Source organism: Sphaerodactylus townsendi, linkage group LG02, assembly GCF_021028975.2.
Source record: "Sphaerodactylus townsendi isolate TG3544 linkage group LG02, MPM_Stown_v2.3, whole genome shotgun sequence".
NCBI lineage: Eukaryota > Metazoa > Chordata > Lepidosauria > Squamata > Sphaerodactylidae > Sphaerodactylus > Sphaerodactylus townsendi.
In genome coordinates this window covers 23,306,968-23,324,329 of record NC_059426.1, presented here as the reverse complement: position 1 = coordinate 23,324,329, position 17,362 = coordinate 23,306,968, and the positions used below count along the sequence as shown (strand labels likewise).

The 17,362-nt window shown below is 43.6% G+C and overlaps 1 protein-coding gene across 2 annotated transcripts in view; it reads left to right on the top strand.

The window, feature by feature from the left end:
- The first annotated feature begins 4,077 nt into the window (after positions 1–4,077).
- Positions 4,078–17,362, top strand: part of ITGA4 (integrin subunit alpha 4) — a 72,532-nt gene continuing 59,247 nt past the window's right edge. For both annotated transcript variants that reach the window (XM_048484015.1, XM_048484017.1), the window contains exons 1-2: positions 4,078–4,425; positions 7,047–7,168. In XM_048484015.1, coding sequence (XP_048339972.1) covers positions 4,229–4,425; positions 7,047–7,168 — 319 coding nt within the window. In that variant the 5' untranslated portion in view covers positions 4,078–4,228. The remainder of the gene's footprint in view (positions 4,426–7,046; positions 7,169–17,362) is intronic.

The window sequence follows — 17,362 nt, the reverse complement described above, 5'->3', positions numbered from 1 at the left end:
TGCTTTCTCTAACTAATAAAAATATATGACTTTAAATCATGAGATAATGCTGTTCTCACCCTGCCTGTGTGGGTTTTCCTCTTTCATAACTGATGAACTGTTTAAGAAAATTACTACTACAGATTTGGCTGATTTTATGTGTTCCCATAAAATATAGAAATGAAAGAGGAACTGAAGGATCTTTCTTCTCTATACTGTAAGCAGTTTCAGGTGAATCACCACTCTGCAATGCTTTTAACTTTTATGTTAGAACAAAAATATTGCTTAACTAGATTCAGCTGTGAATTTAAATGCCTTCACAACATAGTTCTACATTTTTTCACAAAGAGTCCACTACAGAGCACTTAAAATTATACAACACCTCTAAAAGTTGAGCATTCTTTCTTTAATATTCAAACCAACATTCATGTTGTGTTTTCCCATCATTCTATTTGAATGAAGACAAGATGATTTCTTAAATAAATAATTCAACAGAAACATAGAAGATCTATGAATAGCATCTACTGCAGTTTATAAAAAACATATTTCACACCTCCCTTTCTTCCAAGAAGCTCAGAGTAACACTGTCTCTACTCCCCCTATTATGCTCATTACAATCTTGCGAGGTAGGTTAAGCTGAAAGAGAATGGAGAGCCAAAGATTACTCAATGAGCTTTATGACCAAATAGGAACTGGTGACTCAGTAGGGTTTTCAACGCAAGAGTTGTCCAAAGATGCTTTGCCATTGCTTGCCTCTGCCCAGCAACCCAGGACTTCCTTGGTGGTATCCCATTCAATTACTAACCAGGGTCAACTCTGCTTAGCTTATGAGATCAGCTAGCCTGGACCATCCAGGTCATGGGGACTTGAACTTGGGGGAATCAAAATAACCATTACATCACACTGGATGAAGCTCACTAGCAGCCCCTAGTGGCTGTTTTGAAAGCTGCAGATGGGGAGGAAAAAAGCATGCCACCCATTCTTCTCCCACCATTTGAATTGCTTTTCCAAAGGCACATTTAGGCCCCTTCCGCACATGCAGAATAACACACTTTCAATGCACTTTGCAGCTGTGCAGAATAGCAAAATCTACTTGCAAACAATTGTGAAAGTGGATTGAAAGTGCATTATTCCGCATGTGCGGAAGGGGCCTTTGGGAAACAAGACAGGTACAGTCACCAGTTTCCCTCCACACCATCAGCCAGCTACCTGGGACTCCTGTCATGATGTCCCACACAAATATTTCTGAATGATCACCATATATTTGGCACAGGTGATGGGTATTTCCCAGAAGTGGTGCAAAGGGAAACTCTGCCCGAGGCGCACGTATGCCGTCTGCCCCTGCCCTGCCCCAGAATGCCCCCACCGTGCCTCCACCCAGGGCGTTGTGCCCCAGCCCGCCCCATTGGCGCTACGCCTCTGGTATTTTCTAATCAATAGGCTCCCTCCATCTGAGTGCTGATCAGCTTCATTGCCATGGCTGCATCAATCACATCCATGGCAGTTCCAATTGAATTTTGCAAAAGTGGTTCTTCGGCGGTGGGATGTATGGGAAGGGATTATAAATACACAAGCCAGGAAACCCTCTCAACCAGAGGTGGGATCCAGCAGGTTCTCACCAGTTCCTGAAAGTGTGTTACTAATTATTTGTGTGTGCCGAGAGGGGGTTACTAATTGGGTCCGCTTTTCCATCTCCACGCCCTCGCCTCCCCGAGAGGCATACTGCCTTTGAACGGGAAGGTTCCATATAGCAATTGCGACTAATAATGTAACTCCCTGAACTGGGTTAATCCCTTTCAGGTACTGAAATTCATTGATTCTCAGCCTTTCGTACCTTTTATCTCACCAGTCTCTATCAAAGAACCTGTGTGTTTCACCATTGCTGTGTTCAGATTTGCGAGTTGGGGCATTTTCTATAATGTGATGATGATTTAGAAATGACCTGGTGCAAAAAAAATTTTGGGGATTGTGGTGGGGTGGCTGCCCGTGGGGAGGGATCCAACTCAGGTTTTGCCCAGGGCTCAGGTTTGCCTACGTACGCCTCTGCCCACTTTGCTGAGGGGGGGCGGGGGCTGGTGAGGGAACCTGTTACTAAAATTTTTGGATCCCACCACTGCTCTCAACCACTTTCAATTTAAAAGTAAATCTAAATGGGAAGCACCATCTATATGCAATTTTATTATTCTTCAACCTGTCCTCAAATTATGCCTTTTTTTTCAGAGCATAATGGGCGGGATAAAAAAAAACACCAAACAAAACCAAAGGTGGAAAACTGAAAAGTAATAAAAATAAGACTCAGCTAAGAAACCACCAAGAAATACCCAGTCACTATGCAGAGGAAGGGAATGGCAAACCACCTCTGTTATTCTCTTGCCTTGAAAGCCCCTTGTCGCCACTTCACACACACACAAGATAAGACTAGGGCTGATTCCACGTGGGCCATAAACAGCAGTGTGAAAATGGTGTAAAAGGGTTTAAAACGATGTAAAAGGGTTTATACTGTTTTCATACCGTTTTCACACCGCTGTTTTTTGGCCCATGCGGAATCAGCCTAAGTTAACAAAAAACAGACAACCGAAAACTAAAATAAAAATAAAATGCTTCAACGACCTCATAGTACCTCACAGGTACTATTTGATTGGGTGTGCACATTTTGAAAAAAACGTGGTTTCTGCAAGCAGTGGCCACCACCGCAGCCCAAAAAACGGGATTGAAGGTAAGATGCAATAACATGCTGTAGCTTCCGTTTTATCACCACACTTTTGTCAGAATTTCAAAAGTGCCCCATAAGCGCCAAAACATTGGGGACCCCATGGTAGAGTATAACACCCCACATTTGCCAATATCTGTCAGCAAGGAAGGCAACAGGTTCAAATGAGAAGCTAGGTTCTTTTGGTTTGTTTCTTTTAAAGGCATCTATCCTGACATTCTCCCTACAGGACCCAAGGAGGGGATCCCCCAGGGAATGAGCAGCAACCACCAGGTTCAAATCCCTATTCCTACCTGCATTGAGGCAGATCTTACCTGAGTTGAAGCTCCAGTGCTCTTTCACTTTCATTCTAAAGCGAAACCATCATTACAACTCTGTGAGGTAGGCCAGACTGACCAGAAAAGGTAAGGAAGACCACCTGAGTTCGAATCTCTCTGTCTCACCTAAGAAAGAAGCAAATGCAAGCTCTGAAAGGTTTTTAATCTCTAACTTGATCAGGGCTCAAATTCCCATTCTGAGAAGAAGCTGGGCATCCCTCCCTCATCCTGACCCACTGATGGTGAATCTTTTGGGCTCAGTGTGTTAAAAATTCTGGAAAATTTGGAAAATGCCTAACTTGGGCTCGTTCCGCACATGCAGAATAATGCACTTTCAAACTGCTTTCAGTGCTCTTTGAAGCTGTGCGGAATGGCAAAATCCACTTGCAAACAGTTGTGAAAGTGGTTTGAAAACGCATTATTTTGCGTGTGCGGAAGGGGCCTTGGAAAATGCCAACTTGACTCTGCTGGGGTATTACTGCTTCTCCCCAACAGAAGGAAAACATTTTTTTTTTACTTTTATACACACACACGTATGGATATGCATGTTGTGTGTGTGTGTATGTGGGTATATATATATACACACACATACACGCACACACAAATGTACATATACAACATACACATATATATGCGTGTATGTGTGTATCTATCTTCATTAATGCGTGGTGCTATGTGTTACATAAGGAAACATCAAATCATTACAAAAATTACTCAGACACAGACAGAAAGAATAGCTGTTGTCAGGTGCTGGCGAACGATGGCTGCCCCCCCCCCCCCCAATGTCGCGGTCGTGGTGTGTCACCTTTGACACACATGTCACAACTTTGCTCTCCCTGGTCTAACCTGCCTCATACAGGACCATAAAGGGGGGTGGGGGCCGCAGGCATACTGTCTTGAGCTCCCTGGATGAAAAACAGAAGAAATAAAAACACCACGGATATCTAAAAAGGGGCCTTTTCGCGGGCGAGGGGTCTCAGGCAGCCCTTTCCCACGGCTGGTCCCCGCCCTTTCCCTCGCTCTGGCCAGACGCCTCCCCCTCTCCCCTCTTCCTGCCCGGGCTGTGCGAAAGCCGGGGGAGCCGGGCCCGAGGGGTGTGTGTCTGTTTCGCCCTTTTCTTCCGCAGCTTCTGCCATGAGGGCGCAAAAAGGCGGGCGGCTCCTCTCCCCGCCTCGGTGCCCTTCCCCGCGCGCCTAACTTTCCCCGGGCAACTTTCCCAGGCATGGGGGCGCCCGGCCGGGAGCTGCAGGGAGGCGCTTCCTCCGCAGGGGCGATCCGGCTGCTCCTGGCGCTCGGCTGCTACCTGCGGGCGGCTCTGCCTTACAACCTGGACACGCTGAGCGCCCAGGTCTACCAGGGGCCCGACGGCGCCTTGTTCGGCTACTCGGTGCTGCTGCACAGCCACGGCCCCAGCAGATGGTAGGTCAAGCTGGCTGGGGTGGAGGGGGGTGGGGGTGGGTTCCGTTGCTTTAAAACTGCCAGCAGGGGGGAAGGGAGATTTTGGCTTGCAAGTACTTCTCCCCCTTTCCTTTCTTTTGAAGCTGCCCCCCGGGCGTCAGAGTATGAACAGGGGAATTGGGCTTACCACCCCTTTCCAAATACCCCAGACAAATTGATGTGGTTGTTTTCTGGGCAGCGGACAACTGTAATTGTGATGGGATAGTTCCCTCTACTTTGCAAAGTGTTTTTTTTAGCTCTGTGCCAGAAAATCTGGTACGTTCGAATTTTAAACATTATCACACACCATAAAGGGGGGCGGGGGGGAAGTATGACCAATATAGTTTGATGAATTGCACCCATCGGGACGATTGAAGTGTTTAGTTGGGGGCACATACTTCAATTGTCATTTACATTTTCTACCATTCAACGTCTTCAAATTACTCAGTTTAATTTACTTTACTTTCTTTTTTCCCCTTCCCCTCGTTTTATGGTGATGATTAATCTAACATGAACATTACTGTTCAGTGTTCATGACATTGCATGGTTAGATGAAAATCTCTGTTCACCCTGTCTCATAATTTAAAAATCTATTACAATGTTCAATTATGCAGATATAAATACATCCAGGGCCCACCTGCCACCCATTTTATTTGTGTTGTTTGCTTCGTTTGTATACCTCGCCTTTCAGAGCGGCTTGTGCCATTCTCCCAATTTCAGCCCTGTGAGGTAGGCTAGGCAGCAGAGGGTGTGCTGTCAAAACTCACAGCTCAGTTCCATACAGAGTTGCTATACAGCTCAGTCCTATACAGAGTTATTCATTGACATGAATGGGCTTAGACTGTAGTAACTTTCTTTAAGAGTGCACTGTATGGATGTGAGGGTGATCTGGCTGCAACATCTGTCACCCCATTGATTGCCAGGGTTGATTCGGCTGATCTGGCTGGCTAGGCGGGTGTCCCCTACCTCCCTCACCGCTCCATGTGCGTCCCTCCCGAAGCTGCGCGCTCGGTGGAAGAGGACGACCACCCCAAATAGAAGGAGTGTACCGTTCTTCGGTCCAGGGTATAAGATAGAAGAGAAGAAGAAGAAGAAGAAGAAGAGTTCGGATTTATATCCCCCCTTTCTCTCCTGTAGGAGACTCAAAGGGGCTTACAATCTCCTTGCCCTTCCCCCCTCACAACAAACACCCTGTGAGGTAGGTGGGGCTGAGAGAGCTCCCGAGAAGCTGTGACTAGCCCAAGGTCACCCAGCTGGTGTGTGTGGGAGTGCACAGGCTAACCTGAATTCCCCAGATAAGCCTCCACAGCTCAGGCGGCAGAGCGGAGAATCAAACCCGGTTCCTCCAGATTAGAAACACGAGCTCTTAACCTCCTGTGCTCCCCTGCTAGAACCTGCAAACAAGCTCAAGAGTGCACTGTAGAGGTAAATGGACCTACATTGGAGTAACCCCCCAAATTACACTGTTGAAATAAATGATCTTACAGTGTAATAACTTTCCTTCGGACTTAATTGTAGAAGTAAATGGGCTTAGACTAGAGTAACTTTCCATAGGATTGCTCTGTTGAAATGAATGGGCTGAGGCTGGAGTAACTTTCCTTAGGATTGCACTGTTGAAATGAATAATCTTAGACCGGAATAACTCTCCATAGGATTGCATTGTTGAAATGAATGGACTTAAACTGGAATGACTTTCTTTAGGATTGCACTGTTGGAATGAATGGGCTGAGGCTGGGGTAACTTTCCTTAGGATTGCACTGTTGAAATGAATAATCTTAGACCGGAATAACTCTCCATAGGATTGCATTGTTGAAATGAATGGACTTAAACTGGAATGACTTTCTTTAGGATTGCACTGTTGGAATGAATGGGCTGAGGCTGCAGTGGCAACTTTCCTTAGGATTGCACTGTTGAAATGAATAATCTTAGACCGGAATAACTCTCCATAGGATTGCATTGTTGAATTGAATGGACTTAAACTGGAATGACTTTCTTTAGGATTGCACTGTTGGAATGAATGGGCTTCGGCTGGAGTAACTTTCCTTAGGATTGCACTGTTGAAATGAATAATCTTAGACCGGAATAACTCTCCATAGGATTGCATTGTTGAAATGAATGGACTTAAACTGGAATGACTTTCTTTAGGATTGCACTGTTGGAATGAATGGGCTGAGGCTGGAGTAACTTTCCTTAGGATTGCACTGTTGAAATGAATAATCTTAGACCGGAATAACTCTCCATAGGATTGCATTGTTGAAGTGAATGTAAGTCCATTCTGAGTCTGAGTAACTTTCCTGAGTAATTTTCAAGTGTTATGCAGATATAAATACATCCAGGGCTGAAATGAATAGTCTTGGACAGGAATATAGGATTGCATTGTTCAAATGAATGGGCTTAGACTGGAGCAACTCTTCATAGGGCTGCACTGTCAGTGATCTAATGATGTGGACTAGAGGTGTTTTTGAAAGCAAGGAGTGGGGGGGGGGGTAAAGACTCCCTCCCAGGAGGATTGAAGCCTGTCATCAAATGCTTATTTAATCTCCAGGAGTTTGGCTCTCTGGCTGACATTTTATTCTTGCTTCTCCCCCTCCCTTCCCCTCCAGGCTTGTTGTGGGGGCTCCGAAAGCCAACTGGTCTACAAACAGCTCGGTGGTGAACCCAGGTGCGATTTTCAAATGCCAAATTGGGAGGAATCCCAAGAGGGACTGTGACCTGTTCCAAGTGGGTGAGTGGAATTGGTAGCTGGTGTGCAGCCAAAGACAATGTTCCCTCTCTGGCGAAGCTCTCCGAAAGCCCTCAGGCAAGATCGTTTGAACACAGATGGTGGCCAAGAGCTCCTGTACATTCATTCTGTCCCCCCCCTCCCCCCCGCAATCTATGATGGTGGTTCTTTCTCCTCTCAGTCCCAATTACGCCTCCAAATAGTAAACCAGAGTTGTTAGAGAGCTGTTTAAAAGTGAATGGCTGATGAATAAAAATTGCATTTTGGAATCCTTATGCCCAGTTTGGTTTCCTGCCGTTGGCTCAGAACACTCATTTCATAAACTTGTGGGAGCTTAAGATAAAAAGTATTATAAATAACAAGAGTTCAAGAGTTTCCAAGCAAAGTTCAATTATAATTACAGTCAGTAAAGAGCAGCAACCATGAGAGGAGTACCACAGATTTTTTTTTAAATCATGCTGAGAAGAGTCTAAATCAAATGGAATTTCTTCTGCATAATTCTTTTTCTCTCTCCTGGGTCTTAAGGATGAATTGAAGCTGTTTGCATTTTGTATCCGTTGTCGTGATATGTGGCTTTCTAGAAAACGTAGTCTTTCAAGAAAAATGGTCCTATTGAGTGAAATGCCTCTTGACCAGGGTGTCCTATTGATAATTTTATATTGGATGCTTCAGAGATGAAACACGAAACTTTCCTTCTACAGTTAAGAGGTTTTTTTGGAGCTGATTCACCCATGTGTGTTAAACACTGTGGTTTTGATGACTACATCCAACTTTGAAACAGGCAGCACACCGAGACCTTTGTATGACATCCTGTTGCCTCAACTGCACTGCGTTTCTCTCAGGTCACAGATGAAACTGATCAAATATTGAGTCATAATATAAATGCACATATGAAGCATGCTAGGGAGAGGCCCTTTATTGAATTAGACTGAGCAGGACATATTTTGAAACATTTATCTGTATCCTGACTCTCTTATGTTTCCCAACATTTTATTTATAGCCTGCCTTTTTTACCAGGATGGTTTATACAGTGCAAGACAGTGCAGTCACATAGCATGAGACATCCAGCAATAGGACTAGGGTCAGTGTGGCGCAGAGTGGTAAGCTACAGTACTGCAGTCAAAGCTCTCCTCGCATTCTGAGTTCGATCCCAACAGAAGTTGGTTTCAGGTAGCTGGCTGAAGGCCTTCCATCCTTCCGAGGTTGGTAAATGTGTATCCTGCTCGCTGGGGGATGACTGGGAAAGAAAGTGGTGAACCACCCCGTAAACAAAGCTTGCCTAGAAAATGTTGTGATGTGATGTTACCCCATGGATCAGTAATGACCCAATGCTTGCACAGGGAGTTATACTTACCCCAAGAATTAGAACAATACAACCCCCTCTCCCAAACCTCAGTATCAGACATGATATGTAAAACAGTGCCAAAAAGAATGAAAACACAGAAGTACAGAGAAAGGCAGTAGGAGCAGTAAACATTGTGGAATGTACCACAATTTTATTCCCCTTATAGAATCTCCCTCTGTTCCATTATACTACAACTTTATTCCTTTTATAGAAATGCCCTCTTGAATAATTCTGAACAGTTTGCAGAATGAGAGAGGTGTAGGAGCCTTCCTGACTTCCTTAGGCAAGCCTTTCCGTAAAGTGGGATCCACAACAGAGAATGTACAGGCTATATGTTACTTTATGGTTCTTGGGCAGTATTCTCTTAAGCACACTTCTTTCCCGAGTTAATTCTCATCTTGTGTGTGAGTGTGTTATCCACATGTGCAAAGAGGCAGAATTTCCAATGCAATTGTTAAGCACAGTTACAATGCTTCTGAGCCCACTGACTTCAGTGGACTTAAATCTGTTTAGGATTGCATTACTAACTACTTACAAGGCATAGCAACATCCGCTTTTTGTCAAGCCATGTGTTTAAATGAACCCATCTGTCTGTTGCACTCCCTAAAACCACAGCAGTATCTTGCATTGAAAAATATTTGCATAGGCCCTTCCACACATGCAGAATAATGCACTTTCAGTCCACTTTCACAACTATTTGCAAGTGGACTTTGCTATTCCGCACAGGTGCAAAGTGCATTGAAAATGGATTGAAAGTGCATTATTCTGCCTGTGTGGAAGGGGCCATAACCAGAGATTTTTAAAAGTTGAATTTGGTTTACATGATATTAGGGTAGATTATTGTATTTTTTCTTGTTATTTGGGAAAATAATATCTTGCTTCTCCAGAGACCAGAGGTGGCTGTTATGTAAACTTGTGGGAGCTTAAAGGCACTTTTACACATGCAGAATAATGCACTTTCAATCCACTTTCACAATTGTTTGCAAGTGGATTTTGCTATTCTGCACAGTAAAATCCAACTGCAAAGTGCACTGAAAGTGGGTTGAAAGTGCATTATTCTGCATGTGCAGAAGGGTCCTGAGATAAAGCCGCACTCAGCTGTACTGCAGAGTGATTGTGTTGTTGAATGTGATGGTTTGTGGATGCTGCTTTAGCACTTGTGCATATATATTTAAGTACTGCTGTTTAACAGAACTCTCCTTAGTGGCTTAGTGAAAATTTAAAATCATAGTTATCTGTTTGTAGAAAAGCTCTTAAATGTTCTCTTTCTCCCTCCCCTGCCAGATCAAGCTGCAAACTGAAGCTGTTCTTTGTGGGAATGCTCCTGAACCTGATGCAGTCCTATGCTGAATTATTCCAGTCTAAATCTACTGAAATCAATGGCTTTAGACTGGGATAATTCTGAGGTGCTTCCTCCCAGTGGGTTGATTGGTGCATTTTTGTGCTAAACGTGCCAATTAGTACAGCAGGCTGAACTAGATACCCACAGGTAAAGCTGAGAATGATTAAGAATCCTTTGTTGTTGGTTCCAGGAAGGCATTTCAATAACCATGGTCATATGATGGATGTCTGGTCAGAAATAGTGGACATTTGTGCTTCTTTATAGATGCACTAACATCTCGTATAAAACCTAGAGCTGGAAAGGTAACTGAGGATAGCAGATGAGGGTAACTGAGGATTGCATACTTCAGCACTTGAAGAAGTAACTGGTAGGAAGCATCCTCTGGCTGTCTTTTCATCCACATCACTGGTGTTACAGGCTGTACCATGTTCCAGTTGATGAATATAAGTAAAAACAAGCAATGGATAATTTTCTCTTGGCCTACTGTAGATTCTAGCACTGTGATTGTACCATATATCTGGCATCATTTCTGCGTGGTGTTTGCACATATGTTGCATGAGTTAATGCTAACCGTCCTGTAACTAGCACTACAGTAACACATTTCAAGCAGCTGTCTGTGCCATTGATACTGAATAACTTTAATTCATGTCCTATAGACATGTATAGAAATGCTTGAACAATTTCCTTCCTGTGGATGCCTGTCTTTCTAGAAACTGTGTGCACATATAAACTTAGGTAACTGAAGTGATGAAACACAGGAAATAGCTCTTTTAGCAACCATCTATGACCTTCCCCAAAACATTTCATATTCTCTCCGTTTCGCATTCCCATCAGTCACATCACAGATCTAACAACCAAGAGAACCATTAATTCTCATTTTATTTTATTTTTAAATGGATAGGAGGAAGGAGAGTGAGAGTTATTTTTGTCCGATAGGTGAGAGCTCCTTTGGTGATTGTATGAAAGAACTACTAGATAGATGGTTAGGTAATTGACAAGGATCTAAGCATAAAATGGGGGTGGATTTCTGCACAATCATATTTGCCTTCCTTTTGTGAAGAGTGGCATAAGTGGAGGGAATTTTATTACTATTATTTATCGATTGATTGATGTTTATAGGAGGAGCATTGCATCACGTTGACTGGCAGGAACTCTGGTATGCTGGACATGGGTTTTTTGCCATAAATATAAACATAGAACCTATTCTTCCTAATGGGGGTCTGAAATCGCTTTTGATATTATTCTCCCTCTTTTGTTTTGTCATCACAGCAGCCTCTTGTGAAGAAGGTGAGGCTGAAAGAGAGAGATGGTCCCAAGGTCACCCAGAGAGCTTTCTGGCAGCATAGGAAGGCAGAACCCCTCCCCCCAAAAAACCTTCCGCTGCCAGAAAGACCTCCATAGGACTTAATAGACTTACACCACCTGAAAGTGTGGTGTAAGGCCAAGCCCTTTGTGGCGGTGCAACTGCCCACAAATCCAGGGTAGAAACCAACTAATTTTGGTTCCACCCCCGGGAATGCCCCAAACCACCCATCTACTGTGTCAGTGTCCAATGGAATGCCAGTGCAACTCCACAGTGGCCTGGACTTCCAGGTTTCACCGCCATGAAGCTGAGGGGTGGCTGGCCGCCAGCGCCTTTGCCCCCTCTGCCAGCAGGGGTGCTCCATGTGCCCGCAGAGGAGGCAAACGCATTGGCACAGCCCTGCACTGCCTCCATTATGTGATCCCCCCCCCCCCCATTGGATTGGGCCGTAAGGCATTCGGGGTCAGGAAAGTCTGCACACTTCCTTAATGTATCAACAAGTCTGTGATTTCCTTTAAGCAACCTATGATGATGATGATAGTAGGGTGCAATAGGAGAAAGGGAACACATGTACATTCCAAAATGTGAATGGATTCCTTTTTCTCTCTTTTACTGCACCTTAGTGTCATTGGCCTTTTTCACACAGACCATTGAAAATGTTTAGGTGACATTTCAAAAATAATCTTTTTGCCGTTTTTAATCCACATACCGCTGAAAAATAATGAGTTTGAGGGGGGAAATGGTTCTTTTGTCTGCCATTTTCCTTTTACAAAAAAATTTGGTGAGGTGTCTTTGAACTTTCAGATTTTCATATTGAGTCTCTTTGGCATCAAAGACACCTCACCGAAAATTAGAAAACGTAAAATGACATGTTGCCATAATCTACAGGAAAAACTGAGTTCATTCATGTGATTAAATCACTGAAATGGCGGCCAGCTGAGTCTGTGGGAAATACTCCACAAATGGTGGGCTTCACAGAGAATCAGAGAAGTGGCAGAAAATGGTTGGCAGGAGTGGCAGAGAAAACGTAAGTGAGAGTTCTACCAGCCAGGCAGGAAAAATAAAACATTTTCTGCTGACCACACAGCAAGTAGAAAACGTTACAAAAATGGCTTCAGGGAAAAAGTCCTTAGACTTTTCTTAGACTGAACTTAGACAGCTTAGAGTTTTCAGAATAAGATGTTTTGGGGAAACTATGCAGAAGTCTTCCAGAAAATGTTTTATTTTCTGATGTCATGACGTTTGATTTGTGTTGTGCAGAAAGATCCATTGTCACAGGTTGACCCATTCCAGAGTGTCGTATCCAAATGCAGCAGATTGACAGTTTTAATTGGGGGAACTTCATCAAAATGATTTACAAATGGCTATGTCAGCACTGTGATATGATCACAAGCTGAAGTCATAATCTTATCTGTTGATGGCTAATTCAATCAGTTATGCTTTACTGTTTCATTATGAGTAAATTTGCAAATGCTGTTGTGAGCAATGAAAGTAAATGTGCTGACTGCTCAGAATCCAATTTTTTAAAAGAATGCAACTGGGATCTTTTTAGCGATCGCCCAGGAAATAAGGCTGTATCTTGTTGATTGTCTGTTCAAGTCCACGTTAGGGTCAGATGCTCTGACAACATATTTATTTAAAACATTTGCATGCCACCTGCTATCCAACTTAGGCCCCCCAAAGTGACAAATCAAAACAACCTTTAAAATCCATATGAAAATATATAAAACATTAAAGCAGGTGAACATATTGATACAGACTCATACTGGAAGGAGGGCCAGAGAGAGTGCCAGACAAAATAGAAAACGCTGTAGTATTAAGAACATCTCTCTATATAAAAAACTAACCATGCGTTTGTGGGTTACAGGTCAGCTCCCAAACGGCTGGACCGATTGCTTTAAAATTTTCATACAATGTCGCATTTGCGTGCGGCCAGGTTTTCATACTGTTTCCACACCTCCTGTTGTGTACGTGTCACAACTGTGCCAGTTGGAACCGTGGTATGGTTCCGCAACAGCGCCATCTGATGGACGTCAACAGCAACACACTTCACCTGCAAGGGAAGGGAGTGAAAGGGGCGGGGTCTGCCATCTGGACATGGGCCACCCACCCTAGCAGAGGAAGGGGAATGTTAGGGAGGGAGGAGGCAGGGTGCCATGCAAGGGAACGGGAGAGAGGGAGGGGAGCGAGGGGCCCCTTGCCCCTCCCCTCCCTTGCAAGCATTGTGCAATGACACATGTTCGAACCGTTCGCTTGCCCTTTTCTTTCTTTTCCACTTCACCAGACTGAGCCACAGCAATGCATGGCCGGGTACGCTAGTAAGAACATAAGAAAGAGCCTGCTGGATTAGACCAGAGTCCATCTAGTTCAGCACTCTGCTACTCGCAGTAACCCACCAGATGCCTTTGGGAGCTCACATGCAGGATGTGAAAGCAATGGCCTGCTGCTGCTGCTGCTGCTGCTGCTGCTGCTGCTGCTCTTCTTCCTCCTCCTCCTCCTCCTCCTCCTCCCCCCAAGCACCTGGTCTTCTAAGGCATTTGCAATCTGAGATCAAGGAGGATCAAGATTGGTAGCCATAGATCGACTTCTCCTCCATAAATCTGTCCAAGCCCCTTTTAAAGCTATCATTACTTGGGATATTATAATGGAATTCCCTTCAAGAGCTCCCAGGCTGTTGCCTTCATGACCTCTTTGTGGCTTTTCAGGAGTCAGCAGTCAGGATAGGCAGACGTTTGGTTTGCTCCAACAGGACTGTTCTTAGGAGCTTTTATGAACCTGAAAATCTATATTTTTTGTTAAAGGAATAAACCAAGAGCTGAAAAAGAAGGAAGTCTGATGAAGCCAGATTTTTCACTCAATCTCACCTAACTCTTTAGTTCAGTTCCCTATCGCATATGCCAGTGTGGTGTAGTGGTTGAGAGCAGTGGACTCTGAAGAACTGGGTTTGATTCTCCACAACTCCACATGAGCAGTGGACTCTTATCTGGTGAACTGGGTTTGTTTCCCTGCTCCTACACATGAAGCCTGCAGGGTGATCTTGTGCTAGTCACAGCTTTCTAAGAACTCTCTCAGCCCCACCTCTCTCTCCAGGTGTCTGTTGTGGAGAGAGAAAGGGAAGAACCTTGTAAGCCCCTTTGAGACTCCTTACAGGAGAGAAAGGCCGGGTATAAATCCAAACTCTTCTTCTTTTGTCCATGAAGGTCTTGGTATTCTCCGGCATGGTCTTTTTGGTGATTTTTATTCTATTTCACCAGCAGAATAGCTGGTTGGATCCAATTTATTACTTTAAATAGAGTGAACACTGTCCTTTGAGAGGGCCTTCTCAGTCACGGCACCAATGCTCTGGAATTCTCTCCCCAGGGAAGTATGTCTGACCCGTTGTCATCTTCCACCTGAGGGTGAAGACTTTTTTGTTTTGTTTGGCATTCCCTCAAAAATCCATCCTACCTAACCAGTTTTTTTTAATTACTGTTTTTATGTCTTGTACATATTTTAACTCTGTTTTTAATTGTGTGAACGATGTGTGTTTTTCAGGGGTGATTCTAATGGATTTAAAACATGATTTTATCATGTGTGTTTTAAACTGTTAACTGCCTTGGTGGCCCTTGTGAGGACGGAAAAGCAGAATATAAATCTTGTAAATAAATAATTTTCACATTGAAAAGTATTGTGCCCCACGTGGGGGGGGGGGGCACTGCTTACATGTTAATTGTTCGCTTAACTGCATATTTTTCAGTTGACCTATTAGTATCTTTCTGTCTTGTGGATATAGGTTCAAGGTGTTGTTAAATGTTAGATTCAAGGCAATGGTTCACATCCATCAACAGTGCTAGGTACAGTTCCTATTGGTATTTGCTGGTGACGTTATAGCTATTTTACTTGCAAATGCTGAACATGTGCAGAATCTGGAACTGAATGATGGCTTAATTAATAGAAGATGTTGTGCAGTGGATGACATTAATTGTGCCTGCCCCCCCCCCCCATGCATTGCATTATTTACTAACAGCAATAAAAGCAGTTCTGTATTAAGAGGGACCCCATAATTGTACAGCTAATTTATCATCTTTTAAGGGAGCACCCTTTGCGACATAACCTACACCTCTGCCATAGGCCATCCTGGCTTCTAGGTCCATCCAATATTGTTTTGCTCTAAGGAGAAAATTAGTAGATGTTATTACTTAGTATTAGCTACCCCCAACATCGAAAACAGCCTGCTAGCAAAAACTTTCTCAGATGTGGTTGAATAACTGCAGGTACTAGAAAACAATAAAGTTGGGGCTCACGAAGTACCTGTTTTCAAAGAACATGAAGGGTGTGTATGTATGCAGTAGATGTTAACTACACATCCTGGCCTTATTTGTTTTAGGAGGAAGTCTGTGTGGTCTGTGGGGCCACAAACAGCTACTGAGAGTACACCTATGCATTTCTCTGAAAATGCTACATTGTGTTTACAGGTTTTGGGTGTTTTGGGGAACTATGAATGTGTAAAGTATAAGTTCCTATAGTAAATAATGTCTGAGATGGCAGAAGTTCGCCACTTCAGAAACATTTCTGCCTGTATGAAACTAAAATAACTATGGTAACTTCAGCCTTCAACCTCTTCAGACAACCTGCTTCTACACAATATTGTTTACCCTGTTCAGACTCTGATTAAATGCCCCGTTCAAAGTCTATTTATGTTTCCCTGAGATGTAAGCTATCGCATTCCCTTGGACGTTGTGCCAAAATTGGAATCGCAGTAAACTAATGATCTACCAGTTTTAGACGAGTTAAAATTATTTTGATGTGTCATGCACAGAACTTGGTGGCGTTTTGAGCTGGTTGATTAAGAACAGGTTGATGTTGTGAATAAACACACCTTATTTTAGCTATATCTGGCTCATGGATTATCTCCCTATCTAGACTGTATCAACTATGCTGATCCATGTTGTTTGCCTCTGGAATGGACTGCTGTAATGTGCTATATGTGAGCCTGCCCTTGCAGCTGAATCTGAATGTACCAGTGGGAACAAAAGAAAATGTAGCAGGCGTTCTAAAGTAATCTATCTGAATACATGTCATTCAGCATCTGGCCCCTTCCACACATGCAGAGTAATGCACTTTCAATCCACTTTCAATGCACTTTTGTGCAAAATAGCAAAATCCACTTGCAAACAATTGTGAAAGTGGATTCAAAGTGCATTATTCTGCATATGCGGAAGGGGCCTCTATGCTGGTTACCTATTTTTTTTTTCTGGGGTCTATTTAATTGCACGACCCACATGCTCTACAGGCTATTTTTTTGCTTCTGGGAACAAATCAAGGTGCTGTTTTTTTAACTTCAAAGCCATTTATAGTCCAGGTCCCTCATCCTTGCAAGGCACTTCTGCCAATATGTGTCTGGACCTTAAGGCTCTCTAAACAAACTCTAAAGAGTGCATCCAAGACGTCATCTTCCTGGACGCAAAAATTGACTGTAATGGAGACGTAACTCCTGAGATAAAGCGGAGAATAGCATTAGGATGAAGCGCGATACTGAGCATGGATAAAATTTGGAGAAGCAGAGACATCAGCATCAAAACCAAGCACAGGCTAGTGAGTCCAAGCCATCATCTTCCCCATAGCCATGTATGGGTGTGAAAGCTGGACTACAAAGAAAGCCGACAGAAGAAGAATAGACGCGTTTGAGTTGTGGTGTTCGCAAAAGCTACTGCGCATGCCATGGACAGTTAGGGTGATAAACGCAGCTGCATAAAACCAGACACATCACTAGAAGAGAAAATAACCAGGCTCAGTCTTACATACTTTGGCCATGTGATGCGATCAAATTCACTAGAAAAATCTATGTTGTTCAGACTTGTCAGTGGCAGAAGACCTGGACACCAAAGAATACGATGGCTAGATACCATAAAAGCTGATACAGGCATGAACATCAACCAGCTGAAAGAAGAAGTACTTAATCAAAAAATGTGGAAAGAGCTTGCATATCGGGTCGCCAAGGGTTGAAAACGACTGAATGGATAACATCATCATCAAACAAGGGCTACTTTTCTCTTCCCTCCTTGAAGGAGGCAAGATATGTGATTGCCAAGACAAGAATGCTTTCTATGGTGGCCCTGTCTTTATGGAATGGGCATGCTGTATAGGATTTTTTAAAAGAAATCCTGACATGATTGTAATGATATTTTACCTGTCTAATTTCTGATTAGATTTAATGTGGTTGTTTTC